Consider the following 24,616-nt stretch of genomic DNA (forward strand, 5'->3'; position numbering starts at 1 on the left):
GTTAGGATTAAGAAAAGGAGGCACGGCCATGGGTTAGGATCAGGGTTGGGGGTCAAGGGTTTAGGGTTAGAAGTAGGGATTCAAAGGAGAAATTCAAGGTTTTAGGCGGAGGTGTTCATTCCTGTTTCTGAAGATTGACCTTCCTGTAGAGTTCCAACCTTGCGTCAACACACCTGTTTGCAATTTTCAAGTGTTCCTGAAGATCCTGATTAGTTGTTTCAGGCGTAATTGAATATGATTGGAAGTAAAAATTTGCAGGAAGATAGATTCCAGGAACAGGAATGGGCACCTCAGTTTTAAGGTTCAGATTGAGGTTTTGGACAAATCAAAGATGTTGATCCAGGAGCACATTCTAACTGGCAAATTCACAGTCACCTTGAATAACGTTCAATGCAACTCCGAATGACACCACATTGTTTTATTTTACTTTATAGTTATGATATAAAGGCTGTTTATGAGATCATTTGTTTATGATGTCCTTGTTTACATGTAAAGCGAACAACAGTGTGCATACAAGAATTGTACAAAACATGTCTGTAACAGATTTGGATCACACTGTAATAAAACATTGATTGTATCTTTTAAATTACATAGCTGATGTATTCTTTGACTTCATTGACCGTTTAGTTACGTTTATGAAACCGAAATCAAAATGTTACAGCTTTACTTGAACTTGAGTGGTTTCACTATGGTCAAAGGCAGAGTTAGTGTAAGCATTTTCCTGCAGGTCATCACTACTGCTATTGACCTTCTCCATTTTGATGACACCTTCCTGGTCTGGATCTTTTTCCCATGCCTTGCCAAAGTCTTCCGAATCCTAATACAAGCAAAGAAAGGTTCAGTTTGCATGCAAACAACTCAAAGACGCATTCTACAAGTCGAGACGCTTTGTACCTCTTTGCCTTCACTAAAATCTGCTTGTCCAAATTTCTCAGAGCAGATCACCTCCTTCATTGATCGAGTCATCCCTGGCTTCAACTTTTTGGGGTCCATTGGTCCTGCAGACACAACAATGGCAATTATACAACAATTTATCTAATTTCTCCAACATAAAACTCCTTACTCAGTTCACCCAGATCATTTATTGATCAGAAAACTGTTACATACATACAGAAAGCATATTGGTTGTAATGTCAGGGAGAACTTAGGTGCGCTCATCTAGGGCCAACCTCTCTAAGCCTAGCTCATCTATGGCCTTGGAAAACACAAGCCACCGAATCATGATTCGGATCGCGTGTCAAACCGCCAAACTGCTGAAATTTGGCGATCCAAACTGCTGATTCGACTCACTGATTCATAACGCTTCGAAGCTTCATGATGCCGTGTTTTGAAATCGTCATCACTATATAAGTCATTATTTAGGGGTTTTTTTGCGCACAAAAACTATTCTCACCGATTCATAAAGTTATTTTAGAACCACTGTAGTGAGATGGACTTTGTAACGACGTCTTTAGTACCTTTTAAGGGTCTTGAGAGTGAACCGTGCATTGTGCCAATGGAGGCCTTTCAGAGCCATCAGATATCAACTAAAATATCTTCATTTGTGTTCTGAAGATGAACGGAGGTCTGATGGGTGTCGAACGACATGAGGGTTAGTAATTAATGACAGAATTTTTCATTTTTGGGTGAACTAACCCTTTAAGGGTCAGAGAGACGGATAATAGTTGTAAAAAACAAAATGATCATATTTTTTGGGTGATTAACATCATACTTGTATGAATAAATGTATGTGTGACCTCTTTAAAATAACTTTGATAGGCCTATTCGCAGCTCTCAGATTCTTTGGTATGAATAGTATTTCTCGTTCTCTGAGAGCAGCAGATTTTTTATTGTTACGTCTATAACTCAAGGAGTTTTGTTGCTGCCAGTGATGTGATGGAATAGAAGAGCTAATGAAATGTTGCTCTCACCCGTCAGCAGTGTGATGAGTAGGCCTGCTGCTACAGTGCCAATAAAGCCCACTGCACTGTAGTACAAATAGGACATGGAGTACCATGAATCAGCCAGCCAATACCTGAACACAAGACAGAGATCATTTACATAATCTTATAATGAAAGTACAGATTACATTTGTACTGTAAAAAATAGGGCTGTCAATTGATTTTTATATTATATTATACTATATAGAACTTTTTAAATAAAATTAATTCATTTCAATCATGACAACTCTTGAAATATTTTTAGCATATTATTGGTTATGGTAATGTTGATCTATTTGGTCTTGGTGGACTAGATCTGCTACGCTTCTGCTGCAGAGCTAGTATGGACTTGCTACTGTCAATAGATACACACACACACACACTGCTGTGAGCATGTAAAATATGCATAAATAGACATACACTGAACAGGCATAAAATTATGACACTAATATTGTGTTGGTCCCCATTTTGCCGCCAAAATAGCGCTGACCCGTCGAGGCATGGACTCCACTAAACCACTGAAGGTGTGCTGTGGTATCTGGCACCAAGAAAAGTGTGAATTTGGCCCTTGTCAAACTCGCTCAAATCCTTACGATTGCCCATTTTTCTTGCTTCTAACACATCAACTTTGAGGACAAAATGTTCACTTGCTGCCTAATATATCCCACCCACTAACAGGTGCAGTGATGAAGAGATCATCAGCGTTATTCACTTCACCTGGTCATAATGTTATGCCTGATTGGTGTATATAAATCCTGTAGCAGATCTAGGCAGGTGGTGCTGGGGGAGGTGGAGGGTTTCAGAGGAACTCTGATAGCACGCGCTGCAGAACTACCCTACAACAAACACTGAACCAGACTATTTAAATATTGAGCAAGCAATTTCATTGGCTGCAGGGTTAGCAGAGGCCAATCAGCTTGTGCCATGCAGATTAATTATATAATTGCTTGTAGATTGCATGTAAAGGCCCTGTCCCCTCTCTAGAGTTTCCTGACTGAACTAGATATTTATTTCTTATAGATAAAAAGGAACTGAAATAGTCACTGTCAGAAAATGTGATAATTTACTCAAATTTTCCGTTGGTCATTATTTCTAATCTGTGATCGTTTTGATTGAATTTTCATTCTTATTTTCTAGGAGAACTAAGTGGACTCTTGTCCCCTATATCAAATGGCTTGACAAACCCAATTTTCTTTCCACAAAATTGGGCGTTAAGTATTTTGACTTCAGAAGAATGATAGAAGCACACTGCACCTGTCGGAGGAGAGCGCGCTCACGGTGAGTGATGTCTGGTTGGATTCAGCTGTGATGCTGAAATTGCAGCCTGCAGTGCTGAGTTCAAGAGGATGTGTGTTATTGCTGGGTGCTGGATAAATGAAAGCCCCCACACCAACCCAGAATGAGAGACTGATGCCCACAATCAGACCCCCAACTGCCCCCTAAAGACAAAGGCCAAAAATCACTAAGGATGTGAACAATATTAACTTTAACCAAGCACAAATTAAAAAGTCATTCCTATTTTATTTGCATTTTTTCCTCCTCTATTTTGAATGTTATACAAACTACAGTCTTCATGCAAAGATTTGTAATATAAGCTATGTTGTACAAAGGCATATTCTTTATTTCTGACGGAGCCCCTAAAGGGACATGGTGATGGGAAAGAAATATGAGATGGGAGGGAAAAAATTATTTCAATGCTTTTGCATTCTCTAGCTAAAGTTGTGTGTTCCTCCGAACTTTCCATTCCCTCACGAAATCTTTAGCTTTTTCCCCCGTTTCATATATTTTTCCCATCACCATGTCCCTTTGGAGGCTCTGTAACATTATATATACATTATACATTACATATACTCTTCATAATGTCTATTTAAATGGATGTTATTTAGATAAATAGGGGGGAAATTGCTTTTATTAAAATGTAATCAACAATTCAGTAGTAAACAATCAGAACTAGATCATGATTTTCACAAAATATTTCTATGTGATTTATTATCTTTCTAGCACTTGCTTTAATAAAAAATATATTTTCCCAGTATTTTTCTCCAGCAATTATCAGCTATAATAAAAAAAAATAATAAAAAAACATTTAAAAAGTAAAATTAGGAGTCTTTACTATTATGAAACATGAAATACTGCTTTTAAGGTATGAGCAAAATGTCATAAAGTAATTGGCAGTTCAAAGTTGACAAAAATGTATTATTATAAAATTCTAATGTAATTGGTAAATGTAAAAAAAAATATTTTTTTATTTTGTTTCAGATGTCTCTAGTACTTCAAAATTGGAATAAAATAAAATAGTTCAATCCAACCATATATTCATGTCTGTACCGCTCTTCACAACTCTGGTATGAAAGTTTTGGATTAACCTTTAGGTTAGTGACAGGAAACAGGATTCCAAGAGAAAACAGGCCCAGCATTGGGCCTCCGCACATGCCATGGATACTGAGGGCCGCCTGAGGCACAAGAAGAGAAAGACACTCAATGACAGCAACAGATCATCTCAACCCAAATGAGAATCCCATGAGCCACATACCTGCACAATTCCTCCCATATATGAAGCACCCACGGCCATGGTAGTGCAGGTCACACCGAACACCACACCTGAGCGTCAGCACACAGCAGGCAGTGTAGATAACATTAACTCTTACTTAGTCAAGCATCACTCTCACTATTCTCACATTTAGGGTTAGTGATTTAAGCAAACCCCTAACCCTATGAAAATTTGGCACATCGCACCCCATTTGTGCAATGGTTATAAATTATTTCTGAAATTGACTTATTGAGGAGATACAACCCCAAATGAGAAAAAGTTGGGACAGTATGGAAAACGCAAAAATTGATGATTTTTAAATTTACTTTGACTTGTATTTCATTGCAGACAATATGAACACAAAATATTTCATGTTTTGTCTGGTCAACTTCATGTTGTTTGTAAATATGCATCCTTTCCTGTCATTCAGACCTGCAACACATTTAAAACAAGTCTTAAGGTGGGCAACAGTACGGGGTCTTCGTTGTCGCATTTTGCGCTTCAAAATGCACCACACATTCTCTATTGGAGACAGGTCGGGACTGCAGGCAGGCCAGTCAAGTACCCGTACCCTCTTCCTCCGCAGCCAGGAGTTTGTAATGTGTGCAGAATGTGGTTTAGCATTGTCTTGTTGAAATATGCATGAACGTCCCTGGAAAAGATGTCTTCTTGAAGGCAGCATATTATGCTCCAAAATCTCTATGTACTTTTCAGCATTAATGGTGCCTTCACAGAAGTGCAAGTTACCTTTGCCAAGGGCACTGACACAACCCCATACCATGACAGACCCTGGCTTTTGGACTTGTTGCTGGTAACAGTCTGGATGATCCTTTTCTTCTTTGGTCCGGAGCACACGGCGTCCATTCCTCCCAAAAAATACCTCAAATACTGATTCATCTGACCACAGTACACGTTTCCACTGTGTGATGGTCCATCCCAGATGCCTCCGAGCCCAGAGAAGTCGACGGCGCTTCTGGACACTGTTAACATAGGGCTTCCTTTTGGCACAGTATAGTTTTAACTGGCATTTGTGGATGTAACTACATATTGTGGTACTTGACAAAGGTTTGCCAAAGTAGTCCTGAGTAGAGGGCTGCATTGGGATTGAGTCCCGCCGGGTCCCGCGGGACCCAACGTAAATCTCGCGGGAGCGGGCGTTTTGAATTTTGCTGCGGGCGGGAATGGGCGGCTAAAAAAAACACAGCGGGAATCGGCGGGATAGGGAGGTTGCCTAACGACATGATGGAGAAGATGTCAATAGATGATGTAGAAAAGAACCTCAAACGAGGTATTTACAGCACAAAAGCTAAGCAAGGAAAGTCTGACATTTGGAGAAGTTTCTCAATTGTTTTGGTAGGCAAAACCATGCGGTATAACGTTATATGTATCCACATATTGCCACCTGGCAAATACATAGCTACTTGATCATACCTCACCAAAAACGCTCAGCAATCCCTGCAGGTCAAGTTGACTGTTTGGTGTTTTTGACAAACAATACATAGAAGTTTAGTGAGTGGAAATGGATTGTTTCTTAATGTCCGTTTGCTATTTTGTGTTCACATTACGTTCTGTTGAAGCATGTTTTCTCAGGTTTCCTTTCGGTCACGTCGGTCACGTTCGACGAATTGGGATCTGTTTTTTGTTTCTCAATCTGTTTTTCTGTTTTCTGTTTTGCAAAGCAGTCTATTTTTTTATGTGCAAAGTTTTTGATGAAAACTAAATTATATTTGAATGTATGTCTTTTTTGTTTTTTTTACATGCAGGCCAGGGAAACGAAACAAACAACCCCATGAATCTCTTTAATAATATCAATACAGAAGACGCAAAATCAATGCATCTCTATTATTGTGCGGGAATAAATTCTCAGAGTTTTGCGGGTGCGGGCAGGAGTGGACATACATATTGCGGGAGCGGGCGGGAGTGTAACACATACGTTGCGGGAGCGGGCGGTAATGGTCAGAAATTCGGCGGGTGCGGGCGGGAGCGGGATGAAGAAAACAGTCCCGCGCAGGGCTCTAGTCCTGAGCCCATGTGGTGATATCGCTTATAGATGAATGACGATTCTTGATGCAGTGCCGCCTGAGGGATCGGAGATCACGGTTGTTCAGCTTAGGCTTGCGCCCTTGTCCTTTACGCACTGACATTCCTCCAGATTCCTTGAATCTTTTAATTATGTTAGGCACTGTTGAATGTGAAATATCCAAATCTCTTCCTATCTTTCTTTGAGGAACATTGTTTTTAAACATTTCAATAATTTTCTCACGTATTGTTGGCAAACTGGCGATCCTCGGCCCATCTTTGCTCCTAAAGGATTAGACCTTTCTTGGATGCTGCTTTTGTACCAAATCATAATTACAATCACCTGTTGACATCACCTGTTTCAAATCACATCATTATTTAACCATTTTACCTCATTACTAGCCCTAAATTGCTCCTGTCCCAACTTTTTTTTAAATGTGTTGCAGGTCTGAATGATAGGAAAGGATGCATATTTACAAATGACATGAAGTTGACCAGACAAAACATGAAATATTTTGTGTTCATATTGTCTGCAATGAAATACAAGTCAAAGTAAATTTAGAAATCACTTTTTTTTTTTTTGCGTTTTCCATACTGTCCCAACTTTTTCTGATTTGGGGTTGTACATTAGAAGCAATATCTAAAGAACAGAATATGCGTCGTGATGGCGGAGAGTTTTGCTCAATCAAATGGATCTCTAGGCATTTCTAATTCATTACAGTAGATCTTGATATGATTCATCAACTTCCATTTGTGAAAAAGAAGTGTATACTTAATTGTAATGAATGTGTACTTATGGTAATCTTAAAAGTATTTTTAAAAACTGTACTTGTATATGAGATAATATTATTAATGAAACAAAAGCCACTTAAAGAGTACACTTCCATGCTTCTTAACACATGTAACACTCCTCAAAAGTGAACTTTAATAATGTCAAATTAAAAGTACATTTTAAATCATTGATTTATCGTGCTTTAAAGCAGTACACTTATTTTGATGGGTTGACTACACTGTAAACCTGAATAAGTTGGCAAAACTCAAAATAATTGTGGCAGTCGGTTACATCAAAATATTTAAGTTAAGTAATTTGAAGTTTAAGTAAGCAGAACTTGCAGTTCCCTTTCGTTCAGTCACTACGATGTATGTTAGTGACTAACGAATGGGGGTTTCGCTTAGAAGCCAATCATCTTCGAGAATTTAACAGCGCCCAATGGCGTGCCAATGCCATGGGCATGCTGAATTTGTATGCGTAACTCCGCCCCACCTCGTGGGTATATAAGGAAGTACGCTGGCAACATCGCATTATGTTTCTGCTTTGGAGCCAAGAGCATCTTTTCACTCCTACAAGCCTGATTTCTGAAGTCCTCTCTTCAGTCTTCGAGAGAAGCGGTTCTCCAGGGTGTTGGTGTGACGGCGCGTTCCAGCGATCTCATGCTGCCTGCTTGCTGATCTGTGCAGTGATCTGCAACAGCTGTGTGTGTGTTTCCCTGGGCGCTTCGGCACTCTGCAGAGCTTTCCTCTCACAAAAAGAGCTTGCGCGTGGCATGTCTTTTTCAAGACGGTTCGCCCGTGCACTTCCGGGTGCGATCGATCTCCGTTGCTATAAGCACATTCACTGCTCGATGTGTTTGGGCTTCAGCACGTTCGGGCAGTGTTTGTGGATGTGTCATGTTCCCACTGCGGGGGCGTGACCATCGCGATGTCGTGGTCGAGACTCAGTGATCTCCGTGAGGAGAGAGAGTCCCCTCTGCCACACCCCAATCTACCGTCTCCGAGAGAGGTGGTACTTTGGCTGGTGGCCAGGGTGACCTGAGGGCGGTGCCGTGGTTTTAAGAACCCCGACGATCATTCCTCGGGCCACGCCCCCCTCTAGCACACCGCTTCCCGCGAGTGTTGGACTGAAACAGCGGCCCGTCTCTGACGCCTCGTTCGTTTCGTTCACGCTCCAGATAGCAGTGAGATGTCGATCGCCGCATCCCAAGGTGGGCTGGAGTCCTTTGGGGATGACGATTAGGTTGTGCTCCGCCTCCGGGTGTGTCAGCGCTGCCTGATCCGACCTAAAGTTGACAGCCATGTTATCTCGGGCAGCCGCGAGTCTCGCGCTGGTGTGGAACTCCGCCCAGTCGCGAGTGCTCGTGGTTGCGTGATTGGTTTTTGAGGGCGGGACCCGACCGCTGTTGGGCCCCGCCCCCAATGCCTTTCGCTCCCGAGGTGCATAAGGAGATCACGCGGTCCCGGAAGTCCCCCTGCTTCCCGCGACCGTTTGGTGGCCTCCTCCTTCTTCTCTGCCCTTGATGGGGCCGCGGCCTAAGGGTACACTGGGGCCCCCTCCCCCCCACTGTTGAACTCTCTGTTGCGCACTACGATGTCCACAGAGGGCTTTGACGTGGCGTGGTGTGGCTATCCTAACCACCCTCCCAAAGCCTGTGGGCTCGTCTACTTCAGTGGCGTGGTCCTGCAGAGCTACGGGCAGGCCGCCGCCCCTTTGCACATGCACAAGAGTGGAGCCAACCCAGGCCTCTTCAATGAGCTGCGTGCCGCAACTGATCCCGCCCCCGGGCGGTGAAGGTGGCCACACGCTCCCTGGGTTGGGAGATGTCCACAGCTGTGGTCCGGGAGAACACCTGGGCTTACCTGGTGATTTGGAGGACGTTGAGCGGGCCTGCCTCCTCAACTCGCCCATATCCCAGGCTGGCTTCTTCGGTGGTGCGGCTGGGAACTGCGCCCAACGGTTCTCTGCCGCCCGAAAGCATACTGAGGCTGTAACACGTACTGTAGCATACATCAACCACCAGGGCGGTCTACGCTCCCGCCGTATGTCTCAACTCGCCCGCCATCTCGTTTTATGGAGTCAGAAGCACCTGAGGTCCCTTCGTGCTATCCACATCCCGGGAGAACTGAACCGTGCAGCCGACGAGCTCTCACGGATTCAGCCACTTCCTGGAGAATGAAGACTCCATCCCCAGACGGTCCAGCTGATTTGGGAACAGTTCGACGACGCACAGGTAGATCTGTTTGCCTCCCACGACTCTTCCCACTGCAGCCTGTACTATTCCCTGACCGAGGGCACACTTGGCACGGATGCACTGGCGCACAGCTGGCCCCAGGGCCTGCGCTTATATGCGTTTCCCCCAGTGAGCCTTCTCGCACGAGTAAGCAAGATCAGGGAGGACAAGGAGCCGGTTATGTTGGTCGCCCCGTATTGGCACGGCCAGACCTGGTTCTCAGAACTGCTACTCCTTGCGACAGTCCCTCCCTGGTCTATCCCTCTGAGACCGGACCTCCTCTCTCAGAGACGGGGCACTCTACAGTATGGCACCCGCGTCCAGCGCTCTGGAAGCTCCACGTGTGGCTCTGGACGGGACGCGGCAGGTTTGAGTGGCCTGCCACCTACGGTGGTCGCCACCATCACTTCCGCTAGGGCAGAGTCTACACGACACCTCTATGCGTTGAAGTGGAACCTCTTCGTCACCTGGTGCTCTTCCCGCCAAGAAGACCCTTGGAAATGCCCGATCGGGTCCGTGCTTTCGTTTCTTCAAGAGGGGCTGGAGCGAAGGCTGTCTCCCTCCACCCTGAAAGTGGATGTGGCCACAATATCTGCCCATCACAACCTCTTGGGAGACAAGAAGGTAAGTCAGCACAACCTGATCATCAGGTTCCTGAGGGGGGCGAGGAGACTGAATCCTCCTTGCTCTCCTCTCGTACCCTCTTGGGACCTCGCAGTAGTGTTAACTGCTCTGCAGAGACCTCCCTTTGAGCCTTTGCGGTCGGTCGATATTAAGTTCCTGTCGATGAAGACGGCTCTGCTGACCGCATTTGCCTTCCTTAAGAGGGTCGGGGACCTGCAGGCATTTTCGGTTGACAAAGCGTGCCTAGAATTCGGGCCGGCTAACTCTCACGTGATCCTGAGACCCCGGCCTGGATATGTGCCCAAGGTTCCTACCACTCCCTTCAGAGATCAGGTAGTGAACCTGCAAGCGCTGCCTTGGAGGAGGCAGACCCAGCCTTGGCATTGCTCTGTCCAGTATGCACTCTCCGCGCTTACGTAGACATGACGCAGTGTTTCAGGACCTCAGACCAGCTCTTTGTCTCTTATGGTGGAGAGCGGAAGGGAAGTGCTCTCTCAAAGCTGAGGTAGTCTCACTGCTTTCCGAAGGTGGATTTTTAACCCTAGGGGTGGCGGGGACACGCCAAGGGAAGATACCCGCTCACTGCGGAGGCTTACGGTGAAATACACATGTGGGGGTCGCCGGAGGGGAACCATGCACATGGGGCACCTGGCCGGACATGAGGGTCTGGGCTCGAAAGGGCAGACTGAACTGATGTCGGCGTCGACAGTGCTGGAGGAGCTCAGGGCTCTCGGGGAGCTCACCTGAGGAACAAAATCGCACGTATCCAGTCCGTGGAGTGGAATGGCGAGCAAGCGAAGACACCTGAGCCTGGTCCATTACCGGCCCCTCGGGGGGGGCGAGTACATAGTCGGACACTGGCTCCACTCTGAGATTGTAGAATCTGGCGAATGTGTTGGGTGTCGCCCAGCCTGCAGCTCTGCAGATGTCTGCTAGCAAGGCGCCATGCGCTAAAGCCCAAGAGGAGGCCACACTCCGAGTGGAGTGTGCCCTCACACCAAGGGGACATGGGCGACCTTGCTGCTGGTAAGCCAAAACAATGGTGTCCACTATCCAGTGAGACAGCCTTTGCTTTGAGAGAGCACTTCCCTTCCGCTCTCCACCATAAGAGACAAAGAGCTGGTCTGAGGTCCTGAAACACTGCGTCATGTCTACGTAGGCGCGGAGGGCGCGTACTGGACAGAGCAATGCCAAGGCTGGGTCTGCCTCCTCCAAAGGCAGCGCTTGCAGGTTCACCACCTGGTCCTTAAACGGAGTGGTGGGAACCTTGGGCACATATCCAGGCCGGGGTCACAGGATCACGTGAGAGTTGGCCGGCCTGAACTCCAGGCACGCTTAGTCAACCGAAAATGCCTGCAGGTCCCCGACCCTCTTAACGGAGGCCAATGCGGTCAGCAGAGCCGTCTTCATAGACAGGAACTTAATATCAACCGACCGCAAAGGCTCAAAGGGAGGGGCTGGAGCGGACTGGGACGCCTTCCTGCGGCTGCCTTTGACAGAGGTAGAGGGAGCCGCAGGAGTGCGCCCTCGGCGGCGAGCAGGCTGAGGCACGGGGCAGGATATATTTTATAGCTTCAGTCTGCTTCTGAGCGGCCGAGAACTGTTGGGCGAAGCTCTCAACCGCTCCGCCGAATAGCCCATCCTGGGATATGGGGGCGTTGAGGAAACGGGTTCGCTCAGCGTCACGCATATCGGCCAGGGTGAGCTATAGGTGTCGCTCCTGGACCACATTTGTGGACATCACCTGACCCAGGGAGCGTGCGGTCACCTTCGTCGCCCGGAGAGCGAGGTCGGTGGCGGCACGCAACTCATTGCTGAGTCCTGGGTCAGCCCCCCCCTCGTGCATATCACACAGCAACTTGGCTTGGTAAGCCTGAAGAGTTGCCATGGTATGCAAAGAAGCAGCGGCCTGCCCCGCAGCTCTATAGGACTTCGCCACCAGGGATGACGAAAACCTACAGGCTTTGGAGGGGGGCTTTGGGTCACCACGCCAGGACGAAGCGCTCTGAGGACACAGTTGCATCGCAACAGAACGTTCGACTGGGGGGACCCCAGTGTACACTTGAGCCCCCCATCGAGGGAGGTGAAGGAGGAAGAGTTCGCCAAACGTTCGCGGGGAGACAACGGGGACTTCCAGGAACGCGCGATCTCTTCATGCACCTCGGGAAAGAAAGGATTTGGAGGAGCGGTCGGACGGGTGTCCGAGCGCGCCGCCCCCAAAAACCAATCGTCCAACCGCGAACGCTCAGGCTGAGGCGGAGGGTTCCACTCCAGCCCAAGCGCTGCGGCTGCCCGAGACAGCATGGCTGTCAATTCTGGGTCCGACTCGGGCAATGTTGCCGCACCCGAGGGTGGCAGCACAGCCGAATCATCATCCTCAGATGACTCCAGCCCACCTTGTGATGCGGCGATAGACATCTCCTCATCCTCCGCCGTGCCAAACGCCACAGTCGGGACAGCAGGAGCCGGCCCCGATGTAGATGCTTGAGCACGGGCCGGGTCAGGTGCATGAGAGGGGGGTGTGCCGAGGAACTAGCGTCGGAGCTTTGCTCCACACCGTCACCCTCAGATCACCCACCTCCAGAGGAGACCGCAGATTGGGGGGTGACAGAGGGGACTCTCATTCCAGGCATCAGCACGGAATTCACGGAGTCTTGATCGAAGCACTGAGATGGCCAGGTTCCCGCAGAGAGAACATGAGTCATCCACGAGCGCTGCCTGAGCATGCTGAAAGCCCAAACAAGTCACGCAGCGCTCGTGCCCGTCGAAAGAAAAAAGAGATCTACCGCACCCAGAAGTGCACGGACGAAACATCCTGAAAAGGACGTGTCACGTGCAAGCTCTTTTTGTGAGAGGAAACTTTGCAGTCGATGCCGAAGCGCCCAGGGAAACACACACCAGCTGTCAGGCGGACCACTGCACAGATCAGCAGGCAGGAAGTATGCGATCACTGGAACGCGCCGTCACACCAACACCGACTGGAAAGCTGCTCGTCTCGAAGAAGCTGACAGAGTCTCAGAAGGCTGTAGGAGTGAAGAGGTAGGTACTCTTGGCTCCGAAAGCAGAAACATAATGCGATATTGCCATGTACTTCCTTATATACTCACGCGGTGAGGCGGAGTTACGTATGCAAATTCCGCATGCCCCATGGCATTGGCACGCCATTGGCCGTTTTCTCTAAGCTCGAAGATGATAGGCTTCTAAGCGAAACCCCCATTCGTTAGTAACTAACGTTACGTCGTAGTGACTGAACGAAAGGGAACTCTTCTAAACTATATACATACATAACAAAACATTAAACACTGCTAAGGCCCCGTCCACATGGAGACGCGAAAAATTTTGTATCGCATCAGCGTTTCGTCCAGATGAATCCGGCGTTTTGGGAGCCTGTATTTTATAAACCAGTATTTTTTGAAACCGGGTCCCAGAGTGGATAAATCTGAAACCGACTCCCTTGCGTTTTTGTGTGTACAGCCAATCCGTATATTTTGTGAAACGGTGATATCATCACACCACATCTTGCACATGCTCAAGTCTTCTTCTCCGTTTTTAGTGTATTTCTGTGGCAGAATTACAGCGCCACGTACTGGTCTCGCATGTACACTACATCATTTTGAGTCGGTTTCAGTGGTTGTGTACCCAGATATTTCTTGAGATGAGGGGAAAAAACGATTGAATAGGGAAAGCTCTGGCTTCGTGTGGATGTGGCCTAAATCTTCACCTTAACATTACAGTTTTTCTCAGATCAGAATTGAAATTCTCAAAACTACCTGTTCAATCTTCCCATCATTGTGTCACTTGTGCTACTTACAGCCCAGACAACACATACTTACAAGTTTATCACTTTTATCAGTGTTTTTATGTAACTTCAAAGGGTTTCCTGTAAAATGACACCAAAATTGTGTATTTAGAGACCACTGTGTGTGTGTATGGGAAGCTTTTCAATTTGTGTCGGCCAAATCCAGGTGGAAATCCCCAAAAATTGTCCCAGAGCAGAAGTGGCAAAGGAGATTGTCCTATGTTCACATTTCTACTTTTTTGTTGTTGTTGTTTTATTTGTGCTATGCAATGTTGCTGTTCTATCTCTACACAGATATTTACCTTTGAGAGATGATTTAAGATTTTGAGCAAGAGACTGGCTTTTGCAGGTAATCCATGGTATTTTGCTATTTGTACAAATTGTTTTGAGAAATGCACTTACTGTTTTGCAAATGTTGAGTATGATTCGAGAAATGTACCAAAGCGACTGAGAAAAACTGTAATCTTGCACACAAAAAAAAACATTATATAACACTTAATTTTAGCATTTACTCTCCCTTTTAAGTGTCATGGCAAAGCATGCTGGGAAATAGAAATCCCAGCCCAGTTTTAGATCAATTGAAGTTTGTCTAAATTAAAAGAAAAGTTCATAAGACTCAAAGCAATAAAACCATTTCAGATTTTGTGAACTCAAAAGAAAAAGAAAGTTCTAAATACTCACAAATGTTCATTTGATTGAACTCATTTGTGTAATTTGAGTTGGCGCTACTCAGCCAAAACATTATTTTGAGCATTAGGGTTTACAGCCCTTATGTATTTAAGCACATGTAAAGTACTGCAGTATTAGGCTACATTTAAATATATTTAAAATAAATTACAACTTCATCATTACAAATTTAGTTCATCATAAAAGTTTATGATAAAGCATAATGTTCTCTAAAATCATTAAAATGTCACTCATTTGTGGTGAAATGATGTTATCATTCTTTGATGTTCCAAGTGCTGTTTAAGTTCTTCTATGATTTCTTTATAAAGTTCAGCTGCTCTGGTTTTGTTTTGGTTCACTCCGCCTTTTGTTTGACCTACTTCTGCCTGTTAAAACGTCAGACACTTCTTGGTAAAAATCTGGAGATCCAATGATCTGTTGCGTTTCCATTTCTGCCCATATAAAGTGGCAGAACGAACAGACTTTACAGGCTGGGTTTTTTTCCCTCGTCTTTCTGTGACTCATAATGATGTACTGATCCACTGAGATAAGTCTTTTTCAGTGATAAATCTGCTCTTATGCCATATGATACGATCAATTTCTCATTATGAGAGTGCTCTGTTAATGCCCTGAAAAGGTTTGAACACATTGGGTATATTTACACAGGGCTTTGCTGGTCCAGTTGGCTGCTTGGTTGGACAGATCTCCAAAACACTGGCTCACAAAGTCCTCGTACATCACCGTGGCCAAAGCATTGATACTGGCAGCTACTGTGCTGAAGAACAGAAACAGAACATAATGTCTCCTTTTATAGGTCAGAAGGTCACACAAAAATGAACACTCTGACATTATTTACTCACTAACTTTTTTGGAAATGTCTTTGAAATCGAGAAATGAAAATCTGTACAAAGCAACAAATCTTTTAAACAAATTTGTATATAACCTCAGAATATATATCTAAATCTAAGAAACATAAGCATTAAGCAAATACATTTTAATTTTAACTTAAGCTATATTACTACATTATCACATATGTTACTGTGAACGTTTATGTGTAAACTGTCTGTAAATCATTGAGGGTCAAAAGGACTCAACATTACCTCAGAGTTCCACTGAACGCACATGCGACAAATAACCCTGGCAGTCCTGGAAACGCTCCCAGAATTTCCATCACAAAATATGGCATGAGCTGAGAAGAAATTGATATGGTAAAGTTAACGGTATGAGCAAGAGTAATATAGCGATACTTAATTTAGTGAGTGCCACTGATAAAACTGTTAAAGAGCACCTATTATGGCATTTAAAATGTTCCAAATATTGTTTTAGAAGTTCCCAACAACATTTTTGCATTCATGCAATGACAAAAAAGACTTTAGTTTTCTTATAATATGCATTTATTTTACCTGTTTTGACAGCGATTCTCAAATGATTCCTTTAGTGATTCGATTTTCAAAACCCCGCCTTTACGTGACGCTAATCTGCGGTGATTGGTCCGATGACCCAGTCAGTTGTGATTGGTATAGTCTGTGCAGATATTTTCGGAAACGGAACGTCCATCACCATAAATGGTTTTCGGTTTAACCTCTTAACTGGATTGAGGGCGCATTCGTCCTCAAGCTTTATTTGTTTAAATTAGCTCAAATGACTGTCAGATGTAAGTAATTACCATGTCAATCTATACATAATTTAAAAGATCTAAGAGTCAAGCTTCCATTTTTTACCTCTGTTTTATTCTCAAAGTCTTATAGTGACAGTAATTTGTTAATATGAGACTCGCGACAAATCAACATCCCTCAGGGCTTTTAGTTCAAAAGTGTGCATATGAGGAGAAATATTGATAGATTCTCATATGTCTGTGTCAAATTTCTAAACAGAGGAGTATTTTTTATTCAATACTTCCTCAAAATGCGCAGATGTAGCCTAATCATGAGCGATTGAGTTTCTTATGTGTTGTTTTCAATTCATCCTGGCAGCCAGAGGGCGCTCTGTGCACATGTAGTCCATATATGATACAGACAGACGAAGAAGAACCATGTGCCATAATAGAAGTCCATAATAAAAGCTTCCTGAGATTGCGAAACATGCAAATAGAGACATTTGAAGACTAATAAACACACAATCGGTGTATGGTTTGTCTTCAAGCCACTTAGTCTTCAAATGCTCATCCTTGGGCAGATGAAAAAAGTTTGCTTTTGAGTCGCACTTCAGAACACAGCGTCTCGTCGCCATGATGTTTTCTAGTTTTCACTGGCGTCTTGGAGCGCAATAAGTGGGCGTATCGTATTCAAATAACTTGACAAGTTGACGTCTTGACAATAATAACGATAAAATATTATTTACCAGTTGCTTAAGCTCGGTATAAGTGAGCTAGTAATGCTAGTGGAAGCCAGCAAACACTATATATGGTACACGCTGTGAGAGCTGTACAGCCCCTTTTTATTCCCAGACCTAAAAAGCTAAGATGCGCTAGAATTAACGCTGGGAATGCCGCTCATTCCTGCGGGTGTGTAGCGGGTGAAAAAAAAAAAAAAAAAAAAGGGGGGTTTTGTTGAGGGAAGGCTAGGCATTTTTCTCCTAGTATTAAGCTGCTAACTGGTTGCCGCCTCAGGGTAAGCCGGTCTGTATCTTCTCTCAGTGTAAATTTCTGGATAATGCAGGATCAGACTATGCTAGAACTACAGTTAGATCTAGAACCAGATCTATTTAACGACTGGCACTTCTACCCGAGTGCCCCTTTTGCTTGGTGCAAAAGTAGTGGCCCTTTTTGGGACCTCGGGTATAGATCTAGATTGGCCTAGGCTTTCTAGGGATTACGGAGTCGCGCGCCAAGAAGCGGTCGTGCTCCGGGTAGCTGTTCCATTTTTTGAACTTAGCTTTATTATTTGTCCCTAATGTAGCCTCCTCTTATGCAGAGTAGTCCGGCCAAGGCCCACCCCCTTACCTGCGTTCTGGGGCCTTTGCTAGTAATGCAGGTTGGTGCTGTGCAGAATTGATAGCGACTTAGCCAGTAGTCGTGGGGCAGGGTTAAGGTGTTTTTCATGCAAGTACGAACATTCCGTATGCATAGCTCAGCCCGGCCCTCCAGAGCTAGTTTTAGAGGCCGCCAGTTTTTTGGCAGGCGCTGGCCTTTCTTGTATATGCCCTGGCAAGTTGGTCGTACTCCCCTGACAAGGCAGGGTAGATTTGAGTACCTCCACACCCAGCTCTGTATCATTCTGCCTCACCCATGGCTCGGGTTGAGCAGCACTTCACAACCTTTTGGTTTATGTAGGTTTGGTCGTGAGCTCCCTTGTAGCCAGAGCATTGCCATGGCTGACGCCCTCACACGGTATGATAGGCCGCTATTACAGCTAGGACCTTCATGAGGTGGGTGGCGTATGTGGTACTCCCCCCGCTTAGGGGGTACAAGGCGTTTGGTTTGCCGAGTACCCTGCTATGGACAATGTGATTGGGTTCCATTGTTTTTAGGCGCTGCCGATAAGACTGCACCATTATACAGTTGGCTCCAGAAGGAATTGGAGGCCTCCGGGATGGGTCACCCAGTCTTGGCAGTAGACTCCAGGTCAGATGGTATGCCTCAGAGTTAGGCCTCCTTGCGAGTGAGTCCCGACGTTTGGGGAGGTTGGCAATTTACTAGCTGCAACCTGGAAAACAGGTAGTCAGCCTTGGTAGGCCTCTGCAAAGTTCGGCCCCTTGTGTATTGCGGTATTTATTGCCCCCCAACGATGTCGGCTTTCAAGTAGCAGATTTTCCCAACTATGACCCTAGTTAGCAGTTGGATGTTAATTTTTGTCAGCCAGCAGAGAAGCTACTGTCAGCCCAAGGCTGACTGATAACATCACAGTTTTTCACTCCTGTCACCAGGAAGCCGTCCCTGCAGGCCTGCTGTGAGGTGGTAGGCCCCATTAGGCCTCCCTGAAAGCAGGTTCCCATTTGCCAGTCGCTGTGTCAGCTAGCATGGGCTGCTAAGCTGTTGATGGGTGGTAGGCCGCACCAGGCCTCCCTGAAGACTCGGCATGAGGTAGCAGGCCTCACCAGGCCTCCCTTGAGGACGCATTCTTGGGTTCAGTCACTTGGCAGGTTGTGATGAACTGTTGGCAGGTAGTAGGCCTCAACAGGCCTCACTGAAGGAGGGCTCCTGTTTGCCAGTCGCCGTGTCAGCTAGCACAGGAGCTGCTAGGCTGTTGCTGGGTAGTAGGCCGCACTAGGCCTCCCTGAAGACTGGTCGTAAGGTAGTAGGCCTCACCGGGCCTCCCTAAGGGCATGTTCCTGGGCTCCAGTCACCTGAGAAACAGCTAGCACGAGTCGTTAGCAAGTAGCAGGCCGCACTGGGCCTCCCTGCAGGCCTGCTATTAGGTAGTAGGCCCCTCCAGGCCTCCCTAAAGCTTGCTATCAGGTAGTAGGCCTCACTAGGCCTCCCTGAGGGCGAGTTCCCGAGTCAGGATACTCGGCTAGCTGGTGTAGCTTGACCTTCAGGTAGTAGGCCTTCACTAGGCCTCCCTGAGAAAACGAGTTTCCATTTTCCAGCTACTTTGACAGTCGGCTTCAACTGCTATCAGGTAGTAGGCCTCACCAGGCCTCCCTCTAAGCGAGTTCCTGAGCATGGCTTCTCAGGCTTCTCTGGCATATATTTCCATCATACAATGGGCCTCACTAGGCCTCCCTAACGGGTCTTTGGTTCTCAGTACGAGGACGGTTAACTGGCATGACGCTGACAGCTAGTGGTGACCTGCTATCAGTGATCCGGCTCCTAACCCGGCAGCATCTGAGTAAGGTCTCTCCCTAGCGCGACTGGTGTCGCTTCTGCTACTTGGTCCCCAAGGAGGGGATTTCAGCCTGCAACCTGGTTTACCTACCGGGCAGCCCCCTTTAAGCTCCCCTCCTTTCGGAAGGGTCATATGTGAGCCGAAGCTGCCTGGGCCTGATCGGGTGGTCGTAGGCCCCTAGGGTGGCCTCCCAATTGGATCAGTTTTTAGGCCAGTCTGGCCTCCTGAGTGTTTCTATCTGATAATAGCTCAGTAGATCCTAGGATTGAGCAGATTACTCCTCTCGCTGGCAAGGGTAGAAAGCGCTATGCTGAGTGCTGCTCTCCGGGATTCCCGTCTCTGAGATCCGGTCCGAGGAGGCCACTGCCATTCTGCAGTCCCTGGGACTGTTATCGAACAGACAGGGATGGCCCGGCTGAAGCGCCCGTTAAAAAAGGCACCAAGCTAGGCCTCCTTGGTGGCGGTAGTGGCTGGCTGGGGCGCCCTAGGGCCCCCTAGCCACATTCCCTTAAAGGAACCCCCTTCCTTTGAATGGGTTGGATCCAGGCCTTTGAGCGGCCTGTGTAGAACTTCTCTAAGTGTTCGAAGCTTCCTACTCAGGCTTATAGCTTGGGCTATGACCGAAGGGAATGCTGTCACTGACAGCCTCTGTGACCAGAGGGGGGGTGGCTCAGGCATTTCAATTGAATTTGCTTGTTCTGACAGTTGTCACTGCCAGTAGGCATGCACTCCCCTCGGCATGGCGGCGTTGGTATTTCGTTCCCCGTAGCGTCAAGCTGACGCAGCGCGAGTTCCCTTTCGAAAGGGAACGTCTCCGGTTACGTATGTAACCTAGGTTCCCTGAGAACAGGGAACGAGACGCTGCGTCACTTTGCCATGCCTCAGGGTTTGCCTGCCGGACAGTCCCTGAAGACGAAGGGCGGTGTCATGTTGGCAGAGGCGCCCTTATATACTTCCTGGTCGCACCCTGATGACATCATCGGCTGTCGCCGGTCAGTAGGACTGATGTGATTCGATAGTAGTTCAGACGCCTGTCACGCTGGAGGCGTTCCCCGTAGCGTCAAGCTGACGCAGCGTCTCGTTCCCTGTTCTCAGGGAACCTAGGTTACATACGTAACCGGAGACGTTTCTCTGCCACCCTCTTGTGGAAAAAAAATTATTATAACATGATATTTCACGGCTAGATGGCCTTATAGCTCTATATGGAGCAAATGAGCTGTTCCGCTGGGTCCTAAAGTCGGATCTTGAGTTCATCTCTTCAGCAGTGGTGTGCACAGAGGTTTATTCGTGAAAGTGAAAGTGCCCTTTTTGCTCGTACCGCCGCCCCCGCAAACACGATTTCTAATTTCTACTGGAGGTGATTCAACCAAAAGATCACAGTTTGTCGCTGGGGCAATTTCTAGATCTTTTGCTATTGCTGTTTGGATCACCATATAATGTCGGTGTCAGTCTGTTTTTTAGTTCTTCTCTGTGTGTGTTTTGATTTGTCTCATGTTTCTTTGTCTTAGTTTTCCCGCCACTTGTCTGTTTCCATAGTTACCCTCATTAGTTAATTTGTCCCAGCTGTGTCTAGTTCATTATCTCGTTTCAGTTTGCCATTTAAAGCTACACTGTGTAACTTTTTTAGTTTATTCTTAGCTAAAAACACTTAGTTCTTTCAAAAATATATGTGCTCATTAATGTATATTTACTTCTTTCAAGTAATAAAGTATTCTCGTAAGTTTATAATATGCCATTGAAAATACATACGGGTAAGGGGTTCGAATGCGGGTCGCCATGTTGCCCCTCCATCTTGAAAGTACATTAGCCAAAGAGGGACATACCCATAAATTCAAGCTTCGCCTTTCGCGTTTTAACACTCGATGGCACCATGATGAATGTGGACGAGGTCGAACTGGAAGCCATGTTAATCTTGGACTAAATTGGCCACCGTATGAGTTAAAACGAAATCGGAATTGAGAGGAAGAGAAACTAATATTCACTGGATGGTCATATACCTTTTAACCGCTAGATGGGGGAAAATATCACACAGTGTAGCTTTAAGTCTCTCTTGTTCACTCACTCTTTGTCCGGTCACCGTTATACAAAGTTGTGCTTTTTCCTGTCTGACTGCCTTGAGTTGATTTAGTTCTGATTAAAACGAGTTTTGATTGCATCGCCTGAGTTTCCTGCCTGTTCCTACCCACAATCGTGACAGATGACTGGACCCAGATTGTAAAGTTTGGCAGCGTTTCTCCTGCTCTTGTTTTGTTTTGTTTTTTGACCTTTTCCCTCGTTATGGACATCCCTGCTGTTCGTCTTTTATGTTTGGAACAGGGGAAACGGACATTAGAGGACCACACGCAGACCTTTCTAGAGACTGCCTATATAACTCTTCTGCCAGGTGAGCTTGAACGCCACATGCAGAGTGCAGATGTCCGGAGGAGGTCCGCAGGCAAATTTTGCCTTTGTGGAGTGGGTGCTGGCGAGCTGTAACTCGCCATTCACCGTCTGCCTCGGAGAAGAGGATCTCGCCAGCACCGCTCCAGACCCAGAGCCTGAGCCAGCAAATGAGGACTGGCTCATTGATTTTGGGACAGAACCAGCCCCAGACCAGCGTCCAGAGAGGACTCCAGTCCCCGTCCAGACACCAGAGAGGACTCCATTCCCCGTCCAGACACCAGAGAGGACTCCAGTCCCCGTCCAGACACCAGAAAGGACTCCGGTCCACATCCAGAGTCCAGAGAGGACTCCAGTCCCTGTCCAGAGAGGACTTCGGTCCCCGTCCAGAGAGGACTCCGGTCCACGTCCAGAGTCCAGAGAGGACTCCAGTCCCCGTCCAGAGAGGACTCTGGTCCCCGTCCAGAGAGGACTCCAGTCCCTGTCCAGAGAGGACTCCGGTCCCCGTCCAGAGAGGACTCCAGTCCATGTCCAGAGTCCCGTGATGGAATAAGTTGTCTGTTATTGTTGCAGACTTTGTTTACGTCATTGTTCTGTTCCTTGTTTCCTAGTTATATTTTATTGAATCGTGAGAACTCCTGCAATTAGATCCTGTTTCAACTTATTTGCAACTACGTGTGACACATGTAGACATTACAAACTCTTTTTTGTGTTTTAGCATTTTTAGTTTTAATTAAGCCTTTGTGGAGTGGGTGCTGACGAGCTGTAACTCGTCATTCACCGTCTGCCTCGGAGAAGAGGATCTCGCCAGCACCGCTCCAAACCCAGAGCCTGAGCCAGCAAACGAGGACTGGCTCATTGATTTCGGGACAGAACCAGCCCCAGACCAGCGTCCAGAAAGGGCTCCAGCCCCAGACCAGCGTCCAGAGAGGACTCCAGTCCCCGTCCAGAGAGGACTCCAGTCCCCATCCAGACACTAGAGAGGACTCCAGTGCCCGTCCAAAGAGGACTCCGGTCCCTGTCCAGACACCAGAGAGGACTCCAGTCCCCGTCCAGAGAGGACTCCGGTCCCCGTCCAGACACCAGAGAGGACTCCAGTCCATGTCCAGACACCAGAGAGGACTCCAGTCCCCGTCCAGACACCAGAGAGGACTCCAGTCCCCATCCAGAGAGGACTCTGGTCCACGTCCAGAGTCCAGACAGGACTCCAGTCCCTGTCCAGAGAGGACTCCAGTCTCCGTCCAGAGAGGACTCCGGTCCACGTCCAGAGTCCAGAGAGGACTCCAGTCCCCGTCCAGAGAGGAGTCCGGTCCACGTCCAGAGTCCAGAGAGGACTCCAGTCCCCGTCCAGAGAGGACTCCGGTCCACGTCCAGAGTCCAGAGAGGACTCCAGTCCCTGTCCAGAGAGGACTCCAGTCCCTGTCCAGAGAGGACTCCGGTCCACGTCCAGAGTCCAGAGAGGACTCCAGTCCCCGTCCAGAAAGGACCCCGGTCCACGTCCAGAGTCCAGAGAGGACTCCAGTCCCCGTCCAGAGAGGACTCCGGTCCACGTCCAGAGTCCCGTGATGGAATAAGTTGTTTGTTATTGTTGCAGACTTTGTTTAAGTCGTTGTTCTGTTCCTTGTTTCCTAGTTATATTTTATTGAATCATGAGAACTCCTGCATTTAGATCCTGTTTCAACTTATTTGCAGCTACGTGTGACACATGTAGACATTACAAAATCATTTTTGGTGGAGTTTTAGCGTTTTTAGTTTTAATTAAGCATTTACTGAGGCATTCCATTTATTCCTAAAGGGGTCAAATTGACCCACGAGGGAAGGATTTGTTACTCTTTCTATTGAAACCACAAACTCTTCGATTCCAGGCAATGTTTGTGTGTACTCATGGTTCAAGTGCAACAAGTCCTGAGGTCTTGGACCACTCCGATGAACACTTTTTTTTATTTTTTTTAATGAAAAGTGTAAAAATGAAAGTTAAACCATTGACATGTGTATGTTGTAATGTTTAATTCAGTTGATAATATTATAGAGGGCTGTCAAATAAATCTATAGAAATCATCACCTGGTCTGGTGCAGAGACCAATCCAGCTGACCAGGGGTCACAGTGGGAGTAGAAAGCGTACATCATTAGACCAGATATCACAGCACAGAACAAAATTATCCACAAACCCATCAGATTCAGATACAGAGCCCTAAGGGGGAAAAAAAGACCTTTTAATTAACCAAACTGTACATATAAATGAAAAGCTCCAACATAAGAATCTTTTTTTTTTGTTCATAAAATCAGAAATGTAAAAAGTAGTTTAAAAAAGTTTAATGTTTAAAAAGAGGAATTTAAGTTAAAGTATGGGTAATGTATAGTTTTTTTTTTTTTTTACCTTGTTTAAAACTCAAAATATCTAGCAAAAACATACTTGAGTGAAAAAAAGTTTCTAAATGTAAAGTTGCGATGAGACGGATCTTTTCGTCCGTGTTGTGACGTGAAACTAAGTGTAACAGATTATCAGAAAAAATAAACAAATGTAGGGTGGGGACATCTATGCTTTTGTTTTTGATTGGATGTTGATTGGCACTAAAAACTTGAGGCAGAAGAGCGTAAGCTTAAAGAGGCGGGTTTAAGCGGACTAAATGATTGGATAAGTCCTGCATATGTCACCAGAGAGAAGTCTGTCAATTTCATTGAAAGGTACAGTTATAATATTTTGATGAAACATTACAAGTTCAAAACTATTTTTTATTCAATATATGGGCAGATGAATTGTTCACAATAAGATCTATATAATAGAAAATAGGGTCAAATTCGGTCCTCGAGGGCCGCTGTCCTGCAGAGTTTAACTCCAACCCCAATTAAACACACCTGAACCAGCTAATCAGTGTCTAACTAGGACCGTGTAAGACCTTGATTAGCT

At 46.3% G+C, this 24,616-nt stretch overlaps 1 protein-coding gene across 1 annotated transcript in view; it reads right to left on the bottom strand.

Moving 5' to 3' along the window:
• Positions 1–398: 398 nt before the first annotated feature.
• The window catches only part of slc5a12 (solute carrier family 5 member 12), a 39,704-nt gene continuing 15,486 nt past the window's right edge, over positions 399–24,616 (bottom strand). The window contains exons 7-15 of the mRNA XM_079809019.1: positions 23,770–23,899; positions 15,663–15,751; positions 15,225–15,337; positions 4,453–4,520; positions 4,286–4,372; positions 3,174–3,358; positions 1,911–2,014; positions 895–998; positions 399–817 (exon numbers count right to left, since the gene is read on the bottom strand). Of these exons, the coding sequence (XP_079665145.1) occupies positions 656–817; positions 895–998; positions 1,911–2,014; positions 3,174–3,358; positions 4,286–4,372; positions 4,453–4,520; positions 15,225–15,337; positions 15,663–15,751; positions 23,770–23,899 (1,042 nt within the window). The 3' untranslated portion in view covers positions 399–655. The remainder of the gene's footprint in view (positions 818–894; positions 999–1,910; positions 2,015–3,173; positions 3,359–4,285; positions 4,373–4,452; positions 4,521–15,224; positions 15,338–15,662; positions 15,752–23,769; positions 23,900–24,616) is intronic.

This window comes from Gobio gobio, assembly GCF_949357685.1.
Source record: "Gobio gobio genome assembly, chromosome: 25".
NCBI lineage: Eukaryota > Metazoa > Chordata > Actinopteri > Cypriniformes > Gobionidae > Gobio > Gobio gobio.